This window comes from Callithrix jacchus, chromosome 2 (genome assembly GCF_049354715.1).
Source record: "Callithrix jacchus isolate 240 chromosome 2, calJac240_pri, whole genome shotgun sequence".
NCBI classification, from domain to species: Eukaryota; Metazoa; Chordata; class Mammalia; order Primates; family Cebidae; genus Callithrix; species Callithrix jacchus.
The window spans coordinates 31,432,260-31,451,733 of NC_133503.1; the positions used below are offsets into that span (position 1 = coordinate 31,432,260).

The 19,474-nt window shown below is 36.4% G+C and overlaps 1 protein-coding gene and 1 pseudogene across 7 annotated transcripts in view; both read right to left on the minus strand.

The window, feature by feature from the left end:
* Positions 1 to 4,197: 4,197 nt before the first annotated feature.
* LOC103789053 (solute carrier family 2, facilitated glucose transporter member 3 pseudogene) lies at positions 4,198 to 9,266 on the minus strand (annotated as a pseudogene). Its single transcript, XR_615142.5, has one exon. The product of XR_615142.5 is annotated as a solute carrier family 2, facilitated glucose transporter member 3 pseudogene (transcript).
* The window catches only part of PANK3 (pantothenate kinase 3), a 31,297-nt gene continuing 16,020 nt past the window's right edge, over positions 4,198 to 19,474 (minus strand). For all 6 annotated transcript variants that reach the window (XM_002744152.6, XM_078359252.1, XM_017967566.4 and 3 more), the window contains 3 exons: positions 17,348 to 17,471; positions 14,760 to 14,885; positions 4,198 to 13,695 (listed from right to left, as the gene is read on the minus strand). In XM_002744152.6, the coding sequence (XP_002744198.1) occupies positions 13,645 to 13,695; positions 14,760 to 14,885; positions 17,348 to 17,471 (301 nt within the window). In that variant the 3' untranslated portion in view covers positions 4,198 to 13,644. The remainder of the gene's footprint in view (positions 13,696 to 14,759; positions 14,886 to 17,347; positions 17,472 to 19,474) is intronic.

Sequence of the window (19,474 nt, forward strand, 5' to 3'; positions counted from 1 at the left end):
GCCTGGGCCACAGAGAGGCAAAAAAAAAAAAAAAAGACAATTTGATGAGTTCTGCTATATGTACCCATGTGAAAAACATCGCAGTGAAGATAAGGAATATATCTACCACACCCACAAGTTTCCTCCTGCTCCTTTTTAATCCCTGTCTTCCTCCAGTCTCTGGATCCACACAACCAAAAAGAAGGGATACTTTCAACAAATGATACTGAAACAACTGTAAATCCACATGCAAAAAAACCCCTGGGCCATTACCTCAAACCATATACAAAGATTGACTTATTAGAGGCCGAAACATAAAAATTTAAACTACAAATTGCCTAGAATTAAACAGGAGAAAATGTCCGTGATCTTGAGTAGGCAAAGATTTCCTAGGACACAAAAAGTCTAAGCCTAAGAAGCTGGACTTCAACAAAATGAAGCTCTGTTCCTCAAAACAGAACTAAGAAAATAAAAAATATAAGCCATAAACTTGGAGAAACTATTCAAATATATATCCAACAAAACTTCTAACTAGAATCTAGGAAGAACTCTTACAAGTAAGTAACAAGACAACTCAATGAAAAATGGGCAAGAGACTTTTGTTTATAAAAGATACATGTGGGCCGGGCACGGTGGCTCACGCCTATAATCCCAGCACTTTGGGAGGCCAAAGCGGGTGGATCACGAGGTCAAGGGATCGAGACCATCCTGGTCAACATGGTGAAACCCCGTGTCTACTAAAAATGCAAAAATTAGCTGGGCACGGTGGCATGTGCCTGTAGTTCCAGCTACTTGGGAGGCTGAAGCAGGAGAATTGCCTGAACCCAGGAGGCGGAGGTTGCGGTGAGCCAAGATCGCACCATTGCACTCCAGCCTGGTTAACAAGAGCGAAACTCTGTATAAGCTGTACATCAATAAAATTGATTATAAATAGGTCCAAACGCAAAACTAAACAAAAATCAGCAAGACTACAAATTCACTGAAATCATTTTTGAAGTATTAAATGGTTGTCCTGAAAACCTGCAAAGGTGCTTTAGGAAATGTGAAAACACATGGTGTCAGAGTATTTTATTCAAACTGTTAAAATGAGACAACTGAAAAAACTGCTACACAACACATACAATTGTCTATCCATGAAAGACTGGTTCCAGGAACTTCTGCCAATACCAAAATTCACAAATGCTCAAGTCCACTATATAAAGTGGCGTAGAATTTGTGTATAACCTACACATCCTCCTATATGCTTTTTTTTCCCGAGTCCTATTGCTAGGCAACTCCCATATACTTTAAAATCACCCTTATTTATGATACCTAATACATTGTAAATAGTTGTTATACTGTATTTTTATTTGCATTATTTTTTAAAGTTTTATTTGAGGTTGCAGGGTACATGTTGTTATATAGGTTAACTCATGTCACAGCGGTTCGTTGTACACATTATTTCATCACCCAGGTACTAGGCCTAGTACCCAATAGATTTTTTTCTGATCCTTTCCCTCCTTCCAGCTTCCACCCTCAAGTAGGCCCCAGTTTCTGTCCCCTTTGTGTCCATGTATTCTCCTTAAGCTCCCATATATTATTTTGTTGTAGTATTTTTTTCTTTCAAATACTTTCAATTGACAGTTGGCTGAATACGCAGATGCGGAACTCACAGATGGAAGGCCAAGTTACTTTTTTCAAGTCCAGGTGCCTGAATTATTTTAGTGGTATCATTTAATGTTTTGTGTTTGTTTTCAAAGAAATCTGGGGTAGCTGGACTCCACACTCTTGCTAGAGGAAAATGAGCATAGTGAGCTTAAATCAAAAAGAACATTCCTTGATAGTTTTGGTAATTTTTGCTACTGTTTCCAGAAAGTGTAAAGGTTATTCTTTTTTTTTTTTTTTTTTTTGAGACGGAGTTTTGCTCTTGTTACCCAGGCTGGAGTGCAATGGCGTGATCTCAGCTCACCGCAACCTCCGCCTCCTGGGTTCAGGCAATTCTCCTGCCTCAGCCTCCTGAGTAGCTGGGATTACAGGCACGTGCCACCATGCCCAGCTAATTTTTTGTATTTTTAGTAGAGACGGGGTTTCACCACGTTGGCCAAGATGGTCTCGATCTCTTGACCTCGTGATCCGCCCGCCTTGGCCTCCCAAAGTGCTGGAATTACAGGCGTGAGCCACTGCGCTGGCCTGTAAAGGTTATTCTTAAAACCCTGGCTGGGGATGAGCACTTACTGACCTAAACATGCGGTCAGCTGCACTTCTGGGGTACTGTTCACCTCTGGGTAACATTAAAAAGTATCAAAAAGTACTAATTTTCTATGAAAAGGATGTAAAGTTCCAGGAGCAAGTCAGGTTTTCCAGGTTTACTTTAGGGAAAAAGTCAAATCTTACTCCTCTCCACCCAATACCAGATGCATATGAATATCTCAAAACAGGAACTTAAAAAGTATTACCATAGAAATTGATCAACAGATTTTTAGATGTAGAAACATTAAAGTTTGCTTAATACACATAACATTCATTAAGGAATGTATCATAGATGGTAGACATTTTGCTTTCAAAATGTATTTATTTTTTGAGACAGTCTTGCTCTGTCACCAGGCTGGAATGCAATGGCATGATCTTGGCTCACTGCAACCTCCGCCTCCTGGGTTCAAGCAATTCTACTGCCTCAGCCTCCTGAGCAGCTGGGACTACAGGCATGTATCACCACGCCTGGCTAGTATTTTGTATTTTTAGTAGAGACGAGGTTTCACCATTTTAGCCAGGATGGTCTTGATCTTCTAACCTCATGATCTGCCTGCCTCAGCCTCCCAAAGTCCTCGGATTACAGGCATGGGCCACCACACCCGGCCCCAAATTTATGTTTTTTGTCTCACTGTTGCCCAGGCTGTAGAGCTGTGGTGCGATCTTGGCTCACTGCAACCTCCACCTACCAGATTCAAGCAAATTCTCGTGCTTCAGCTGATTAGCTGGAACTACAGGTGTGCGCCATCACACCTGGCTAATTTTTTAAGTTTAGTAGAGATGGGGTTTTGCCACATTGGCAATGCTGGTCTGGAACTCCTGGCTTCAAGTGATCCACCCGCCTTGGTTCTCCAAAGTGCTGGGATTATAGGTGTGAGCTACCGCTCCTGGATGCTTTTTCAAAATTTATATAGCACTGTGTATTGACTCCAGTACAGACTCTTACCTGCTTAGAAAGTTGATTTAAATGAAGGATTTAAGTGTGTAGCCTTGAATGTTTGCTCTTCAGGAGCTTATTTCTAAGTGCTTGTGGCAGCAGTACTTAGACATTTGAAGAGCTAAACTACATCTCAAATCTCTTACTTCATACCACATCATGTTCTCCTTTAGTCCAGATCTTCTATTTTTTTCATCCTAGTTCCTGCTTACTGAATTTTTTGGTAAAAATAAAAGATATATACTTCACATGTCACATGGTAGTCATGTTCATGTTTTCAACCATTCCTATATCCTCCAAATAAAGAAAATATCATATGAAAACTATGCCAGGAGTTAAGACAACTATACAATTTGAAAACACAGCAGTCAAATTTCCAATTTACTGCCTCACAAATTAAGATTTTTTTTCTAAACAAACTTAACAGGCTATGGATTCCCCATTCTCTATGATGAGCTTCTTTCACATTGCATGTCTGTATCAAAACATCTTACGTACCCCATAAAGCCTGTAATTCCAGCACTTTGGGATGACAAGGTGGGTAGATCGCTTGAGCCTAGGAGTTTGAGAACAGCGTGGGCAACACAGCAAAACCCCATTTCTAACCCCCCACCACATGCACAAACACAACAAAACACCTAAACAACAAACAAAACCCCAGCCAGGCATGGTGGTGCATGCCTGTAGTCTCAGCTACTTGGGAGGCTAAGGTTGCAGTGAGCTATGACTGCACTACTACACTCAAACTTGGTCAACAGAGAGACTCTGTCTCGGGAAAACCCCCCCAAAAACCAAAATGCCAACAACATTCATTTCTGATGAAGGATAACATGGTCTCTCATTTCAAGGGGTGGTGGTGCGGGGAAAGCTTTTCACATCTTAATAAATGCAATTCTAAAATTTCACAAATGCTTTCTCTGTGCCAGGTGCTGGGGACCTAGAAGTGAACAAAACTTTACAAAGTTCTTACTTTCACGGAATTAACTACAACCTTACATTTAATCAAAGTGAAAATGTGGGAATATGTAATGTAAATAAAAAGGTACACATAGTAAACAACTTAGAGAATTTATTTAGAAAGTAGAAAATAAAAAGTATGGCCGTAACATCTATTTTGAATATGAACAAAATTAGAAACTTAAGCTACAGAAAAATACAGAGATACTGAAGTTGGTTTAATGGCTATCCAACAGAAACAAGCAAAACCCAAGTTACTTTCATGCAAATAAGCATTAAGGAAAAGAATATGGGAATGTTTACAGAATGCACCATGGCAAATATTTTTTAAATATACATAAGAAACTGTACATAAATGAAAAAATAAATTAGGTAATTTACAATAAATGTCTTACAGGTTGCAATAGGCTATAACTTAGTTTATTATGAATAAAATTTGTAGCACATCATACATTTTTACATCACAGATTCACTGTTGAAAGAATTCAAACATGACAAAGCTTAGATTTGACAAGAATAAAGTAATAGAGTAAGGCAACTTAAACTGAAATGGCATGTGTAAGTACAATTAATCCTCAAATTAAAGGATTCCCTAGATTGGGACATAACATCTTCTGAGTATGATTCAGTCAAAAACAGGGCATTAAGGGAAATGTCATTCAATTTTAGTTAAAAAGTCAGTTTTTAGCTGTAGTTTAAATAAAAAGTAAAAGCACACAGTGTATAAAAAATAATAAAAACCACCTTAGTATCACTTACATCCTAATACTATTAATTATATTCAGGACAAGCAGACTGAGATATCGGTGTTACTTCTATAAAGTTACCTTCTATTTCTAAATGCTGTAAAATAATCTAAATTAAAACAGGTTCCCCAGAAAAAAGTGACAAATTCCAAATGGCTTAATACCTGTGAAAGCTATTGACTCAGCTAGGTATGACCTCGATGAAATTGAGACACACAATGTAAAGCTGAGATAATCCCAAATTATTCTACATTATTTATGCATACTTTACAAATATGTAAACATGGGAAATGTTTTCTTGGAAAGCTATTGGAACTGTAAGAACTGCCATGTATGAAGGAAAGATACTTGGAAATAAAAAAATTTGATAATAGCCTACAATTGAATCAGTTGCATATTTATATCATTCAAAATCTTGATTTTAACCTCATTCACTCCTTTGAAAAATACATGCCTCTTTTGTTCTTTTAAATGCAAAATTAGTGGCAGTTTCAGCAAAAACAAATTCTAAAAAAAAAAAAAAATATTTTGACTACAGGAGCTAGAACATAAATAAAGATTTTTAGATCTTTCTTAAGAAAAAAAAATTGATTTACCCCAAACACATCATTCATGCTAACTGTAGTACCTGAAATCCCAGTATCAGCTCAGTGTACACTTATTTATTAATTTAGTTATTTTTGAGACAGAATCTCGCTCTGTTGCCCAGGCTGGAATACAGTGGGATGGATGATCTACCCTTTGCCTCCAGGTTCAATTGATTCTCCTGCCTCAGCCTCCCGACTAGCTGGGACTACAGGTGTGCACCACCAAGCCTGACTACTTTTTCTATTTTTAGTAGAGATGTGGTTCTTCCCACATCTATCCCCACTACAATGATTAGAAATAATAAACAGCTTTTTGAAAAGGGCCACTAAAAAAACCCCAAATATACGTAACATATACAGCCTAACTTAACAATGATTTGACTTACGGTTTTTCAACTTTATAATGGTGCAAAAGCAATACACATTCAGTAGAAACTGTACTTCAAAATTTCGTATTTTGGTATTATCCTGGGCTAACGTTATGTGTGATATTTAAACACTTCATTATAAAATAAGTTTTGTTTTAGACGATTTTGCCCAGCTATAGGTCAATGTTAAATGTTCTCAACACATTTAAGATAGGCTAGGCTAAGCTAGGATGTTTACTAGGTTAGGTGTATTAAATGATTTTCAACTTATGGGATTTTCAATTTACAATGGGTCTAATAGAACATGACCCTATCATAAGTCAAGGAACATCTATATTCCAACATTTATGAATATGTATTTTGTACAACGAAAAAGTCATAATGCCCATATAATTCTGAAGTTAACACAGTAAAAATTCCAGATAACCTTTACAGATATAAAAGTACACACAACATTTTAATATACATATAAAACCTTTCATATTACTTTAAGGTATTATCTACTTGGCCATTACAGGCAATAACATATTAAGAGAGAATGCCATTCAACTGGTTTGGTGAGAATCCAAAACCTAGTACCTATAAATATATACCAATAAAAATTATGTAATAACTTAAAATTATGTAAGCACTAAACATTAACTACAAAGCATGACACCAAATACCTGGAAAAAAAATTACTTCAGTTATCCCAAACACTGCCATGAATGAAGCAACTTTCTTAGGACCCAGAAAACGACTCATTTCCCATCGTAACAAACCAGTTCCCTCATTTTACAAATAAAAATAATGTTCACCGAGGCAAGGCCAGTGACCAACACTACCTCTAATGCAATACCAAATATGACCTCACATTCACTGAATATACAGGATTGATGCAAATAGTAGTGACTTCTTTAAGAAAACATGTGAACTTCTTTCAGTTAAAAATTATTCAAAATTTAGACATGGCAGAAAAGCCGGGCTGATTCATTTTCATTCCACCATTATCTTGAATGGGCTATCCAAATACTCTGGATGATAGGAAAGAGTTACTCACTTTTCTAGGTCTTTAGTGATTATTACTGGGCTCAGTAGAAATCAGAAGACAATTACATTCTCTTAAATATTGAAAAGAGGCAGTAATACAGATAAAACTATTTTCCGGGCTTATCTGATGATAGAAACAAAGCTGGCTGAATTCCTTAGGTATCAGAATAAAACACATTAGAATAAACATAAACTTGATCATTGATAGCTCACGACAGATCACTTTAAATGAAGTCAAAGAGTATTATTACAAAAGACAATATATTTCTAACGTTTTGTTTACACATACCACAAAACAGTAAGTTAAATACAAAATAATGTACACTCCTTTTCATAATCTTCTATCAGTTTTCACATGGCTTTAAACAGTGAAAGAATTTCTAAACTACATTCTAAATGCAAAAGACTAAAAAGCATAAAGTGCTTAACAGAAAAAGATACAATAAAATATAAAAAAAAACTGCTAATAATATACAGAGTGGTTATAAAGAACATTTGGAAATTACTACCCAGTTAAGCTTTCCATCCAAGAATAAACTTTAAAAATCAAGACAAGATGTAGTAGACTAGACTATTCGTTGAAGCCAAGAATACTGCTGGAGTAGGAGGAAAACCTTTTCACTTTGTGCTGCACCATTCTGCTTACAGAAACAGTCTTTCAGGAACTGGTATTTACAATATAGCAATCACATGTACACTCAAAGGTTAAAAAAAAAACTCAGAAAATTTTATGGAATATTTGGCAAATAATCTGAACCACTTTAAGGGCTTTCAATTATCATATATATTACTGGCAACAGCACTGACTTTACCTAAACTAAGAGACCACCTAATTTCCAGCTTATTCAGAGTAGCTGAGCAAGGAACTGGCAGGTGAAATTACATGGCAAATTTACTAATAAAGACTTAGTCTTTGGAAAAGATGAGAGTAGAACTTAAAATCACTAGTTCTAAAAGTCTCTTAATTAAAAGGCAATCTTCTCACAGGGGCGGGGTGGTGGTAATGGAAAATTCTACATCTTGTGTTCTTTGTTTAGTCTCACAGCAAACTGACAGTGCTCCTTGCATTTGAAAGTTACCATATTTTTTAAGAATGAAAATTAAGCCCAAAAGTTACAAAGATTTTTCTGTGTATAGGTCTACAACACATTAAAGTTTCTTTTTAATCCTTAAAAACTGGCTGCTCGTAAGTCCAATTCAAATTTTAGAAATGAAGGCAGTGGAATCATTAGATTTGCTTTAGTGAAGTATCTATAGTATTTTGGATTGCTGGGAACTGTGCCCAGTTGACTCATACCATCTCAAATGTGTTCTACTGGAAAGATTCAGTTCCCCTAAGGGAACCTGGCACAGTACCAAGGTCAAATGGTTAACAGATGTGCATAAGCATGACATGACCCTAAAGCAACAAAACACTTAAAACTAGATAATAATTTTTCAAGAGCAATCCAACTAGAAAGTTGGAGGTTCGGTTGGAGCGACCAGCCACTGCTACTGCAAACTGAAGAGTGCAGCCACAGTATACCAGGGAATGGGGCCTGGTCCAACTTCAGAGAAGGCCACAAAGACCAAGGTAACCCCACTACAGACAAAGCTCATCCACCATACTCATCCTTTAATAAACAAACAGTCATGAGGACAGAACAAAAAGCCATTACTCCAAGACCTATCATATGTAAAGTCCTTCCTGCCCTTTCAACCAGAAAGACTACAGTAAAGAAGATAGTATTAACCAGGCCTGCACTAATCTATAGATTGGCTTCTCAACACCTATGTCCTTGAAGATTCTCATTGAGTAATAGAGAAGACAACATTGATTCCAGAGAGCTACTGAGAGCTGGAGTACGATAAAAATGACGGTGGGCTGTCAGTAGCTGGGTAAAGAACTCCAGCGTAGTGACTTGCTTTTTTTGTACCATCCCAGCATTCTTATCTTTCATCTCCTAGATGTCCAAGGACACATTCTGAGTCTCCTACAATTGCTGGAGGGTCTCATTAGTACTCTTCCTTTCTGTTCATGAGCAAAAACTTGTGACTTGTAGGGCAAAATGGAAGGGCTACACTTTATAGGACAGCTGAGGGATGGTAAAAGCCCAGTATTGCTGGGCATAGCTCTTCAGACCCCAAGATGAACTCCAGACCAAAGATCTGGCCCTCCAGAATACCAACAAGGATGCCCAGCTCGTTGAGAGCACTAGAAGTACCCCGAAGGGCAGTAGGCAAGATCTCTCCAATGTACATGGGCACAAAACCTGTGCAGATTCCACAGAACAAGTCAGTAACCAAGTGGTCCATGATAAGCATTTCAACCCACTCAGTTTTTTTTGCAGAATCCAGTGAGGCAGACACCAGTGATAGCCAATAAATTGATAAGCACTGAATTGCACCTGCCAAAGTGGTTGACAAAGAGTGCAACAGAAAGAAGCCAATCATATCATCATTGGGGAAGATGGCCACAGACAAGGGCCGAGGGTACGTAACACCTCAGATGGAGAGTCTTCTAACCTCTCTTTCCAAGTATAATTGAGAAAGTCCTTTATGATTGTCTCAGGAGCACTGATGACTCCAATGCTGAAAAGAAGTGGGGTGACCTTCTGTGTCCCCATGGCCCTTATCTAATTCTTTTCAAATCTTCAAAAAAGAGCTAGGAGTGGGATTCCAAAGACACCTCTTCTGGCCAACAAAACCTTCAAAGTGTGCACCAAGTTTTCAGGTCCTCAGTAATGCCCTAAAACTCACTCATCATTACAGGATCTCTGTGTTCTTGCTTTACCATATTTATCTCAGGCCCAAACTTGGTCACTTCTTTTTATTACATCTGAACCATCAAAGCTAAATATTTTATTCTATTATGAACAACAGCAATAAAACCATGTTTATGCCAAATAAATATGGAAATCTAACAGATGAATTGTTTTGAAATTTTGTGGGAGTCTAAGGCAATATTGCAGAATTACTAAAGGATCAATGTTTAGTACATTCTGGTAATAAAAGCATAATAGTTCCAAAATTTATAAATCCTTTTACCTGGGAATTTATTCTCTTTTGAATTTATTTTTTATAGTGCTTACAAAGTTTTTCAGATGTTGGCAAGGTAACACTGGAGGTCCAATAGTTAAGTGAAGTTGTTTGAGTCTTTTGTTAATGGTTTAGGAAGTAGAAATACTTGGGGGTAAAATTGACTTTTTTTTCTTTTGAGATGGAGTCTTGTTCTGTCACCCAGGCTGGAGTGCAGTGGCGTGATCCCAGCTCACTGCAACCTCTGCCTCCCAGGTTCAAGCAATTCCCTGCCTCAGCCTCCCGAGTAGCTGCAATTACAGGCACGTGCCACCACACTTGGCTAAATTTTTGTACTTTTAGTAGAGACAGGGTTTCACCATGTTGGCCAGGCTGGTCTTCAACTCCTGACCTCGTGATCAATCTGCCTTGGCCTCCAAAGTGCTGGGACTACAGGCATGAGCCACGTGCCCAGCCTAAAATTGACTTCTATACATTACCAGTAAATCAAGATATACTTTAAAGAATTTTAAAAATTGTTTACATTATGCAAGGAAGTTATCAATATGGGTTTTTTTTTTTGCTTGTTTTACAGACCACAGTTTTACTTAATAGACAGTTTTCAGTAGACTATCAAGAGACGCGTGATAAAAACATTTCCCCATGTAGTTTTTCAAATTTTTTACTCAAGTTCTTACATTTGATTACAGGCATGAGCCACTGTACGCAGCCTCAAATGTTTAAAATTCAGTTTTCTTTACCTGAAGACACGAACGTATGAATTCTAAGAGTGGTTATTTAGGAGGAAAAGCATGTAAAGGTAACTTTTTAGAATTAAGACTGTTTGAAACTTTGAATTCATGTCAGTCAGTAGCCATTTTAAAACCCTACAATGACCTCATATTCCTTGCTTTAATGTTTCCACTGTTGTGACTAAATATTTGAGCCAAAATTCCATTAGTCCAATTTATTTTAAAAGTTTCTGATTTGTAAATCTATATAGATAAGAATCTTAATTGAATGATAGTAACTGCAAGTTTTAGACCTGTGACAAATACTGTATTAGCAGCTATAGATTTAGGGCAGCCTTTAAGAAAAAATGGAATGGTCAAAGTCTAAGTTATCCGATCACTGTACTTTGGTTAATGTGGAACTATGATTTATATATTTTGCCCTTTGAAACTGAAATTACCTGCTAAAGTGCATGTAAAGTCAGCAACCATCTCACCATTGTGGCTCTTAGCTTTTCTCATATGTATTCTACAATTACTGGACTACTAAGAACACGAAATCTTAATAAAGGCTGCCAAAGATTATAATTTTTTATTAAGATCTCAAATAACTCCCTGTAAGCTTATTGTGGTAAACAGATTTGGTTCTAATATTACACTGCCTCAAAGTTCTAAGTTCTTAAACAGTACTGTCTTGAGAGATAAAATGTGAACCATGTGTGATATCTTTTCTAGTAATCACATTAAAAAAAAAAAACCCCCACAAGAAACAGGTTTTTTTTTTTTTTTTGAGACGAGTCTCACTCTGTCTCCCAGGCTAGAATACAGTGGTGTAATCTTGGCTCACTGCAGCCTCAGCCTCCCAAGTAGCTGAGACTACAGGCACACACCACCAGGCCTGGCTAATTTTTGTATTTTCAGTAGAGACAGAGTTTTGCTCTGGTTGGTCTTGAACTCCTGACCTCAGGTGACCCACCCACCTCTGCCTCTCAAAGAGCTGGGATTACAGGCATGACCAACCATGCCTGGACAAGATTCATTTTAATTGTATATTTTTCTTTAATCCAATATTCCCAATGTTAAAACTTCAACATGTAATCAATACAAAAAATTAGAAGATATTTAACTTTTTATTGTCCCTAGTCTTCAAAACCAGTGTATATTTTACACTTAGAGCACATCTCAGTTTGGACTAACCACATTTCAAATGCTCAATAGCTATGTATGGGTAGTGGCTGCTGTATTTGGACAGTGCAGTTCTAGAATTGCCTCTTAAAAATGAACACTATCACTGTCCTTGAAAACTTTATTAGAGCTAGTTTATTTTATACAAACTGTATTTCTGATTATTCCTGAAATATCTCATACTGGCATCCTGCCATTTCATTGTAGTGCCTATCATTTTTCCGTTGATACTGATAAAAGTTGCCCAAGACGTACCTTCCTACATGGAGGAAGTAAGAGGAAAAAACCCCTTTTGGATTGGATGTATTAAAACTCATCCCACTATATCCCTACGTCTATAAGTAACACTGCCTCTGCTGAGGGGAATTTGCATTCAGAACTTCAAAATTCAGACTCATCCCTTTCCAAGTTAGACAGTTGGGGAAAGAACTTCCTAAATCTTAAGGTTGAGGGTAGAGGGCTCAACCCCACTCCAGATTCAGGCAAGGGGAACAGGAAAGAAAGTGTGAGATCAGAGCATGTGGTCTCTTGGGGTCCCTCGATGGGGGCTGTGGAGGAGTGGAAGGCATTCTTTTAAGGTGATAAGAAGAAAATGGAAAACTTGCTTCTAACTCTGGAGCTTTCCGAGGGTTAGAGGTGGTGGGAGGGATTTACTTCTGCCATGGATCATGGGCACTTCTACAATCAACTCCTGGTTTTGCAGTATTTTTATAAACGGAATAAATGGAGATTGGCCCTCGATGACACTCAGCGTCTCTTCCCCTTTTTCTATATTGCTCATTCTCCCTTTCCCTCCTTCACTCTTATACATTTCAAACCCTTGCCAATAACAGTATTTCAGTTATCAGTTCTCACCATTCCCTCTGGTTGTTGAGCCTTTGGATAAAAATCCACATGGCTATGGAGGGTTTTTTTTTTTTGAAAAGGCAACTTTCCTCTAACTGTATCTCTATTTCTGGCTCCTCAAACAGTGAAGGGTGATAATAAAGCATGGTAGAGGTTTTCCCATTTTTCAGTCACTAGTGAGTATTTTCATATTAATTTTCCATTTTTGTTACTGTGCTTATTTTAAAACAAAAATTCTGAATGTACATATGACCAAAAAAAAAGAGCACAGTGTACTCAAATCAGATTCCATTAGAATAGTTCCAAGACCTCATTAGACAGACTCAAATAAGTAATTAAGCCTCCAATCTTAAAATGTTAAACATTTCAACATGTATTGATTAATTGTAAAATACAGAAAGTGCAATGTCACCAAATGTGTATTTCCTAGGATTCATTTTATAATTCATGTGAAAATTTAAGAATAGTATTTCAGTTAATTATGGGATTTGAGAAAAGATACTTATGGGGAAAGATCACATAAACATGCTTTGGGGTGATACGTTAAAAAAAAACTACAATAATTAGAAGCATTGCCTTAACATTTCTAAAATCACATAAAAATGATAATCTTTGATTGCCATTTCAATAATTTTGGATCCAGGGTATGTTATTTTCTGCTCACTAGTAATCAAAACACATAAATCAGACTTGTAACAAATATTCAGAGTCGATTATTTTCATAAGCTAAACATTTCCAAGACTTTAAGATTTGTGTTTGAGCATACAGTACTGCAATGTTGGCTACATAAAATAAAAAAATCTTTTTTGAGAGGAAGCTCAATAATCAGAGGCTGTATTGCATTTAAGAATTTAACACTGGCTATATACAAATGGGAAAGCATTTCAGTGAGAAATACTTCACATTACTAAGTTCTCTCCTTTAATATGGCAACATTCAGCAGCTTATGCTACTCTTTTATCCTTTGGTTCCCAGTGACAAACAATGCAGTAATAATGCCTCTGGTTTTAGTTCCTCTTGGATGACATTTATTAGCAGAGAGACCTGATTCTTTAGCTGAAATTTGGCAGCCCAAGAAGTGCACCAACTGCTCCAAAGTATCCCTGTATAAGTTAAAAATAACTGTTATATAGTGCAGCTTTTAAATTAGCATACAATATTAATCACTTGAGAACACATAATTATGCACAATCTATTTGTTTAATATTTGGAAATCTACCAATTTCTGCATTGTTAGCTATTACAAAAAAAATTTCTCAATTTGTATTCTTGATTTCTACACACCTCTGCAATATGTATTTTTATTTATTATTGTTATTTTTAGAGACTGAGTCTCATTATGTTGCCCAGGCTGGCCCTGAAATCCTGAGCTCAAGTGGTCCTCCCATCTCAGCCTCTTAAGTAGCTGGGACTATAGGCTCACACTGAAATATGTACTCTGAAAGTGTGGCCTTTAGACACTAAAGCTTTCAGGACTGTAACAGCAATTCTGTACCCTCTCCCCTTTACTTAATAAACAAATTAACTTCCTGTGGTTGTGCCTGACACTCTCACTGCATGCCATGTGGACCTGCACAAGAGCACACCATTCTGATTTATATCCTGTAAGCAATGACAATGAGACATGGAAGCTTTTAAGAGCAGAATACTTCGTGTTACTAATTTGTAATGATATAGCCATCTGACTTTGACCATAAAATAATTCAAGTTAATCCAAAACATTATGTAGACTGGTAATTGTTCAGATCAGAATTTAACTGCATGTAGAAAATGTATAAACAAAAATTTAGGGGTGCCTACCAGGTTACTGTTAATTCTCTTCCCCAAAACTGAAACTAAAGTGAAGGAATATTCTACTTAAGGCTGGGCATGGTGGCTCACATCTTTTATAAAGGATTGCTTGAGGCTAGGAGTTCCAGACCAGCCTGGGCAACAACGGGAGATCCTGCTTCTACAAAAAACATTAATAAAAATAAATTAGGTAGGTATGATGGTGCACGCCTGTGGTCCCAGCTACTTGGGAGACTGAGGTGGGAGGATTGCTGAGTCTAGAAGAGGCTGCAGTGAGCCATCATCACACCACTAAACTCAAGCCTGAGTGACAGAGCAAGACCCTGTCTCTTAAAAAACATGCTATTAAAATTCACAAAACATTTTCCTACCATACCTCATGTTCTAGAAACAATGCTTTCAGTTGACCTTTTGACCAATAATCCAGTGCATATGCCAAAAGTTTCATTGAGAGGGTATTGACACGTAAAAAGTTTCCAACAAAGACAACTCTGTTTATTTTCTAAAAGAAAAGAACAAAGAAAAAACTTTTAAAAATAATTAATAGGTTTTACAATACAAAAGGTTTCAAAATATTTATTTACAAATGTAAACAACGACCCTTTACTAGTACAATACCTACTACATTCCTGGCATATAGCTCTATAATCCTGAGTATTTAAAAATTAGTTCTGGACACATCATCATACATTTGTCAAAATCCACAGAATGTATAACACCAAGAGCAAATCTTAAACTATGGACTTTGGGTGATGATGATGTGTGAACACAGGATGGTGGACTACAACACATGACCACTCTACTGTGGGATGCGGAGAATGGAGGAGGAGTGTGTGTGTATGGAAGGGTATATCAAACTCACAGAACTTTCCACTTAATTTTATGTGAACCTAAAACTGATCTAAAAAATAAAGTCTGGCCGGGCACGGTGGCTCATGCTTGTAATCTCAGCACTTCGGGAGGCTGACGCGGGTGGACCACCTGAGGTCAGGAGTTCAAGACCAGTCTGGCCAACATGGTTAAACCCCCGCCTTTAAAAAATAGATAAATAAATAAAGTCTACTTTAAAAAAAAAAAAAAGGTTCTAGAAACATCCTAGCAGATGATTTCAGGTGAGACTTGTTTTCGAAAATGGCTAACAAATAGCCCCTTTACAAAGTCATTTGGAGACACATTATTGATGTGATTAAAAAATAATAATAAAACCATGGTAAAATGCATTTAGGATATGTAGCAAATTTGGCCCCTATATTGCAACACATGTTGGACAATGACACGTAACCGTGAATTCTATAGAGTTCAAGAGTAATACTGACTGGGGTACTGGCATATGCCTTCAAACCCCTGGGATTCTAGCACTCTTTGTCCATCCCCTGCCTGATTCAACATGTCATTCTCTCTCTGCTAAGATTCCATACTAATTTGGTTTCTTAGATACCTTTATGATTAGGAAATCTTAGATAGGGGAACTGGTGTTTTGACTCTCACGATAATGACTTTTGAGTAGAAATCTTTGTACATAAGTTGGGATACTGTAAACCATGGCCTTAGTTATTGTTAGCTCAATTGGTCAGTGGAAATTTAGACATACAGGGGTAAGAACAAAGGTCCCAAATTGTTGTCAGCGCCCAAAGTGAAATATTACCCAAATCGAGGTTAAATGGCCTACTAGTAGCTCCATCAGTCAACTAACACTTAAGTTTCTTAGGTTATTAAAAAAAACTGATGAGATCAAGTTCTGGATTTAAATATAGAATATTTCAGAGGATTTGCATAGTTGTTCTCTCTGCTGGAAGCTTTCTCCTCTAAATGTCTACATGCACAGTTTCCCCCTCACTGCCTTCAATGCTGTGCCTGAGAATCATATTTTCAATGTAACTTTCCTTTAACCCTCAATTACTTGGCAATTTGTCCTCTACCACTCTCTACCCTATTCCCAATCCTCTTTATCCTGTTTGATGGTCTCTTTTTAAAAAATAAACATTTATCACCTAATACAGACTAAACAATCTACTTAATATATCGCCAGAATGAATGCAAGCTCCACAAAGCCAGATCTTTGTTTTCTTCATTAATATATTCCAAATACCCAGAACAATGTCTGGCATCTGGTAATCAGTAAATATTTACTCAATGAATAAATGAGTGAATGAACAAAGTAAGGGTTTGATCAAAAAGGCTATTTCCCAATCCATTTAAAGTATTTGATATTTATAAAAATTAAATGGGCAAATATATCTATTATTATATAAGGAAGCCAGAATTAAATATATACATATGCACACGTGCATGCGCACACACACACACACATACATATGTATATATATGTATGTGTGTGTGTGTGTGTGTGTGTATATATATATATATTTTTTTTCATTATCTTCCAAACAAAAAAATCCCAACTATACGGTCAATCTAACAGTATATGCTTTTCACACTTTTCCTGGAACAAACAATAAACACCACTCAAATATCATGAAGAACAGGTCTCAATGCCTTCATAGCCCTGTACAATGCTGCTTGATCCATATGCAACAAGGCAGCACTGTAAAGAAGCCGAGGGCAGTAAGAAAATCAAATGCAACATATGCAACATTAAGCATTGGTGGTACAATGGTGAGCACAGCTGCTTTCCAAACGTAACATTAAGACTAAAAAAACTGCTTTCTCAAAGTAGTTACTTCAAAATGTCTTATGCTTAGAATTTTCTTTTATATCTTTGAGGGATTTAGATTGTGTTTTTCTGAAAAAAATTTCTGGATAAATATCCCCTATTTCAATTTGAATTATCTGCTACTTTCTTTAAAGGTAATACAGCAACATATACCTAACATATATACCTAATGAGTCTTGGTGTTTAATTGGCTACATCTCAATCCCAGAGGCCTCCTTAGGGAAAGTGAAGAAGCCCTGCTAGATGTAGTATTCACATTTCTGATAATTCAAGTTTTGCGTTTTTTTTACCTCATTAACAGCACACATTCGTGCCACAGAACCAATGTTATTGGTGATAGTAACTAAAGTAGCTCTTGCCAGATCTTCTTTACTAACAGATTCTCGCTTCTCCTTATAAATCATATTCCCAAAACTGCAGAAAAATGAAAAATAAAAGTCAAATCTGCTGATAAAATGCAACATTTTACGTATTAACAGATATATCTACAACCTGGATATTTTTATAAAATTAGGACCAAAAAGTAGAAACACATAGGGATAATCTGAAACAAACTAATAAAAAAAATCTATGCAAAAGTATAAAGTAATATCTTTCAAAGGATTAAGGTTAAAATTACATCTCAAAAAAAGCATAGTTATTATAAGAAAGCAAAGATTACTAAAATATCTTCATTTGTAAACCTGGTTCAAAACAAATTAACAAAGTCAAAATTACAAAATGTTTCCAAAAGTATCTCAGCTTTAACTTCAAATTCCTTTTCATTCAGTCACAAGAAACATTATGACATACCAAACTTTTTGCTGGAGACACAAATAGTCCCTCAAACAGTGAATTACTCTAGTGCAGCACTGTCCAACAGAAATAAAATATGAGTAATATGTAATTTCATATATGTTCTATTAGCCACATTAGAAAGGTAAAAATAAACAAGTGAAATTAATTTTAATTGTACATTTAAGCCAATATATTCAAATGTCATCATTTCAACATATGGCACTCATATACCAAGTGCCTGATGTGGCTAGAGGCTACCGTAATGGACAATGCAGGCCTAGATACAAGAGACAGCAAGAGAAGCACTAACAGTAATAGGAAAAAACAAACAAAGGCTAACTTTGGAAATACAAGGAAAAAAAGATCTTTTATTACTGGGGTTAGAGGAAAAAGTTAAGAAGGTATGAGACAGGGCTTTTCAGAGTAAAAGGACCGTAAAAAGCCCGAAAAAAATAGAAGGAAAATCTTAGGCAGAGGCAACCAAAGGTTAAAGGCACACAGAAATGAGAACTGAAAACATCTATGCAATCACAAGATGTTGATCAGAGTGAAGCATCTAGTGAGGGAGAGGCAGGAGATATTACTGAAGAATGAGACAAAGTCCACCCACTATCAAAGGGCACTGGATTCCCTGACAAAGAACTTGGGGTGCACAGACAACAATGGTTAGGAAGTGTAATGGGAGATAAGATTAATATATAACAGAATGGTAAATGTAAAATACTTAGGAATCGATTTAAAAAACCATGTATGTGCTGAAGCTATCTAGGGGGGAAAAAATGTATGGACATATTTGGAGAGGCCTCTTTCAATGTGTGAAAGGCACAACAGGAGCCTTAAACAAACAGAAAGACAATCTAAGTTCTTCGACAGCAATACTTACTATAATGATATCATTTGTCCCTAAGTTAATACGTAAATTTACTGAGATTCCAAAAAAAACTTTTTGTAATAGAGAAAATGCTTGTAAAGTTCATATTGAAAATCAAGCAAAGGGATGAAACTAGCCCTTCTAGAGATTAAAACATACTTTTATGCCTCTATAAAGCTAAAAGTATAATGGTGATACATCAACAGAATAATGAAATGCCAGCATATGTAAAAAAAAAATCACAAATCAGTGAAATAAAGATGAACCATTAGACATTAGAGCCTTCTAAAAGAAAAAAAAAAAACCTGAAAAATGAAAGCATGATCTGTACCTCACATAATACCCTAAGATAAACTATAAGTAAATCAAATATTTAAATATAAAAGTACCACCATTAACATATCAGAACAAGGGTTTATTCCTTTATATATTTGGAACGTAGAAGACTTACTTACTATGAATCAATATCCAGAAGCCATAAAAGAAAAGACTGATAAATTCAACAGTATAACAATCCAACAGAAAAGTAGAACACAGAATAATAACTCACAGAAAATAAAATATGCAAGGTTCTTAACCTCAGTGTTAGTAGGAGAAACACAAATTAAAATTACATTAAGATACCACTTGTCCATCTGATCAGCAAAAATGCAAAAGTTAGCACTCTACTGGTGAAACAGGCACTTCCATTTACTTCTGGTGAGAGTGAAACAGTACTGCTCCTTTGCATAATTTACAGTATCTCAAAAATGCATTTGCAGTCCAACCT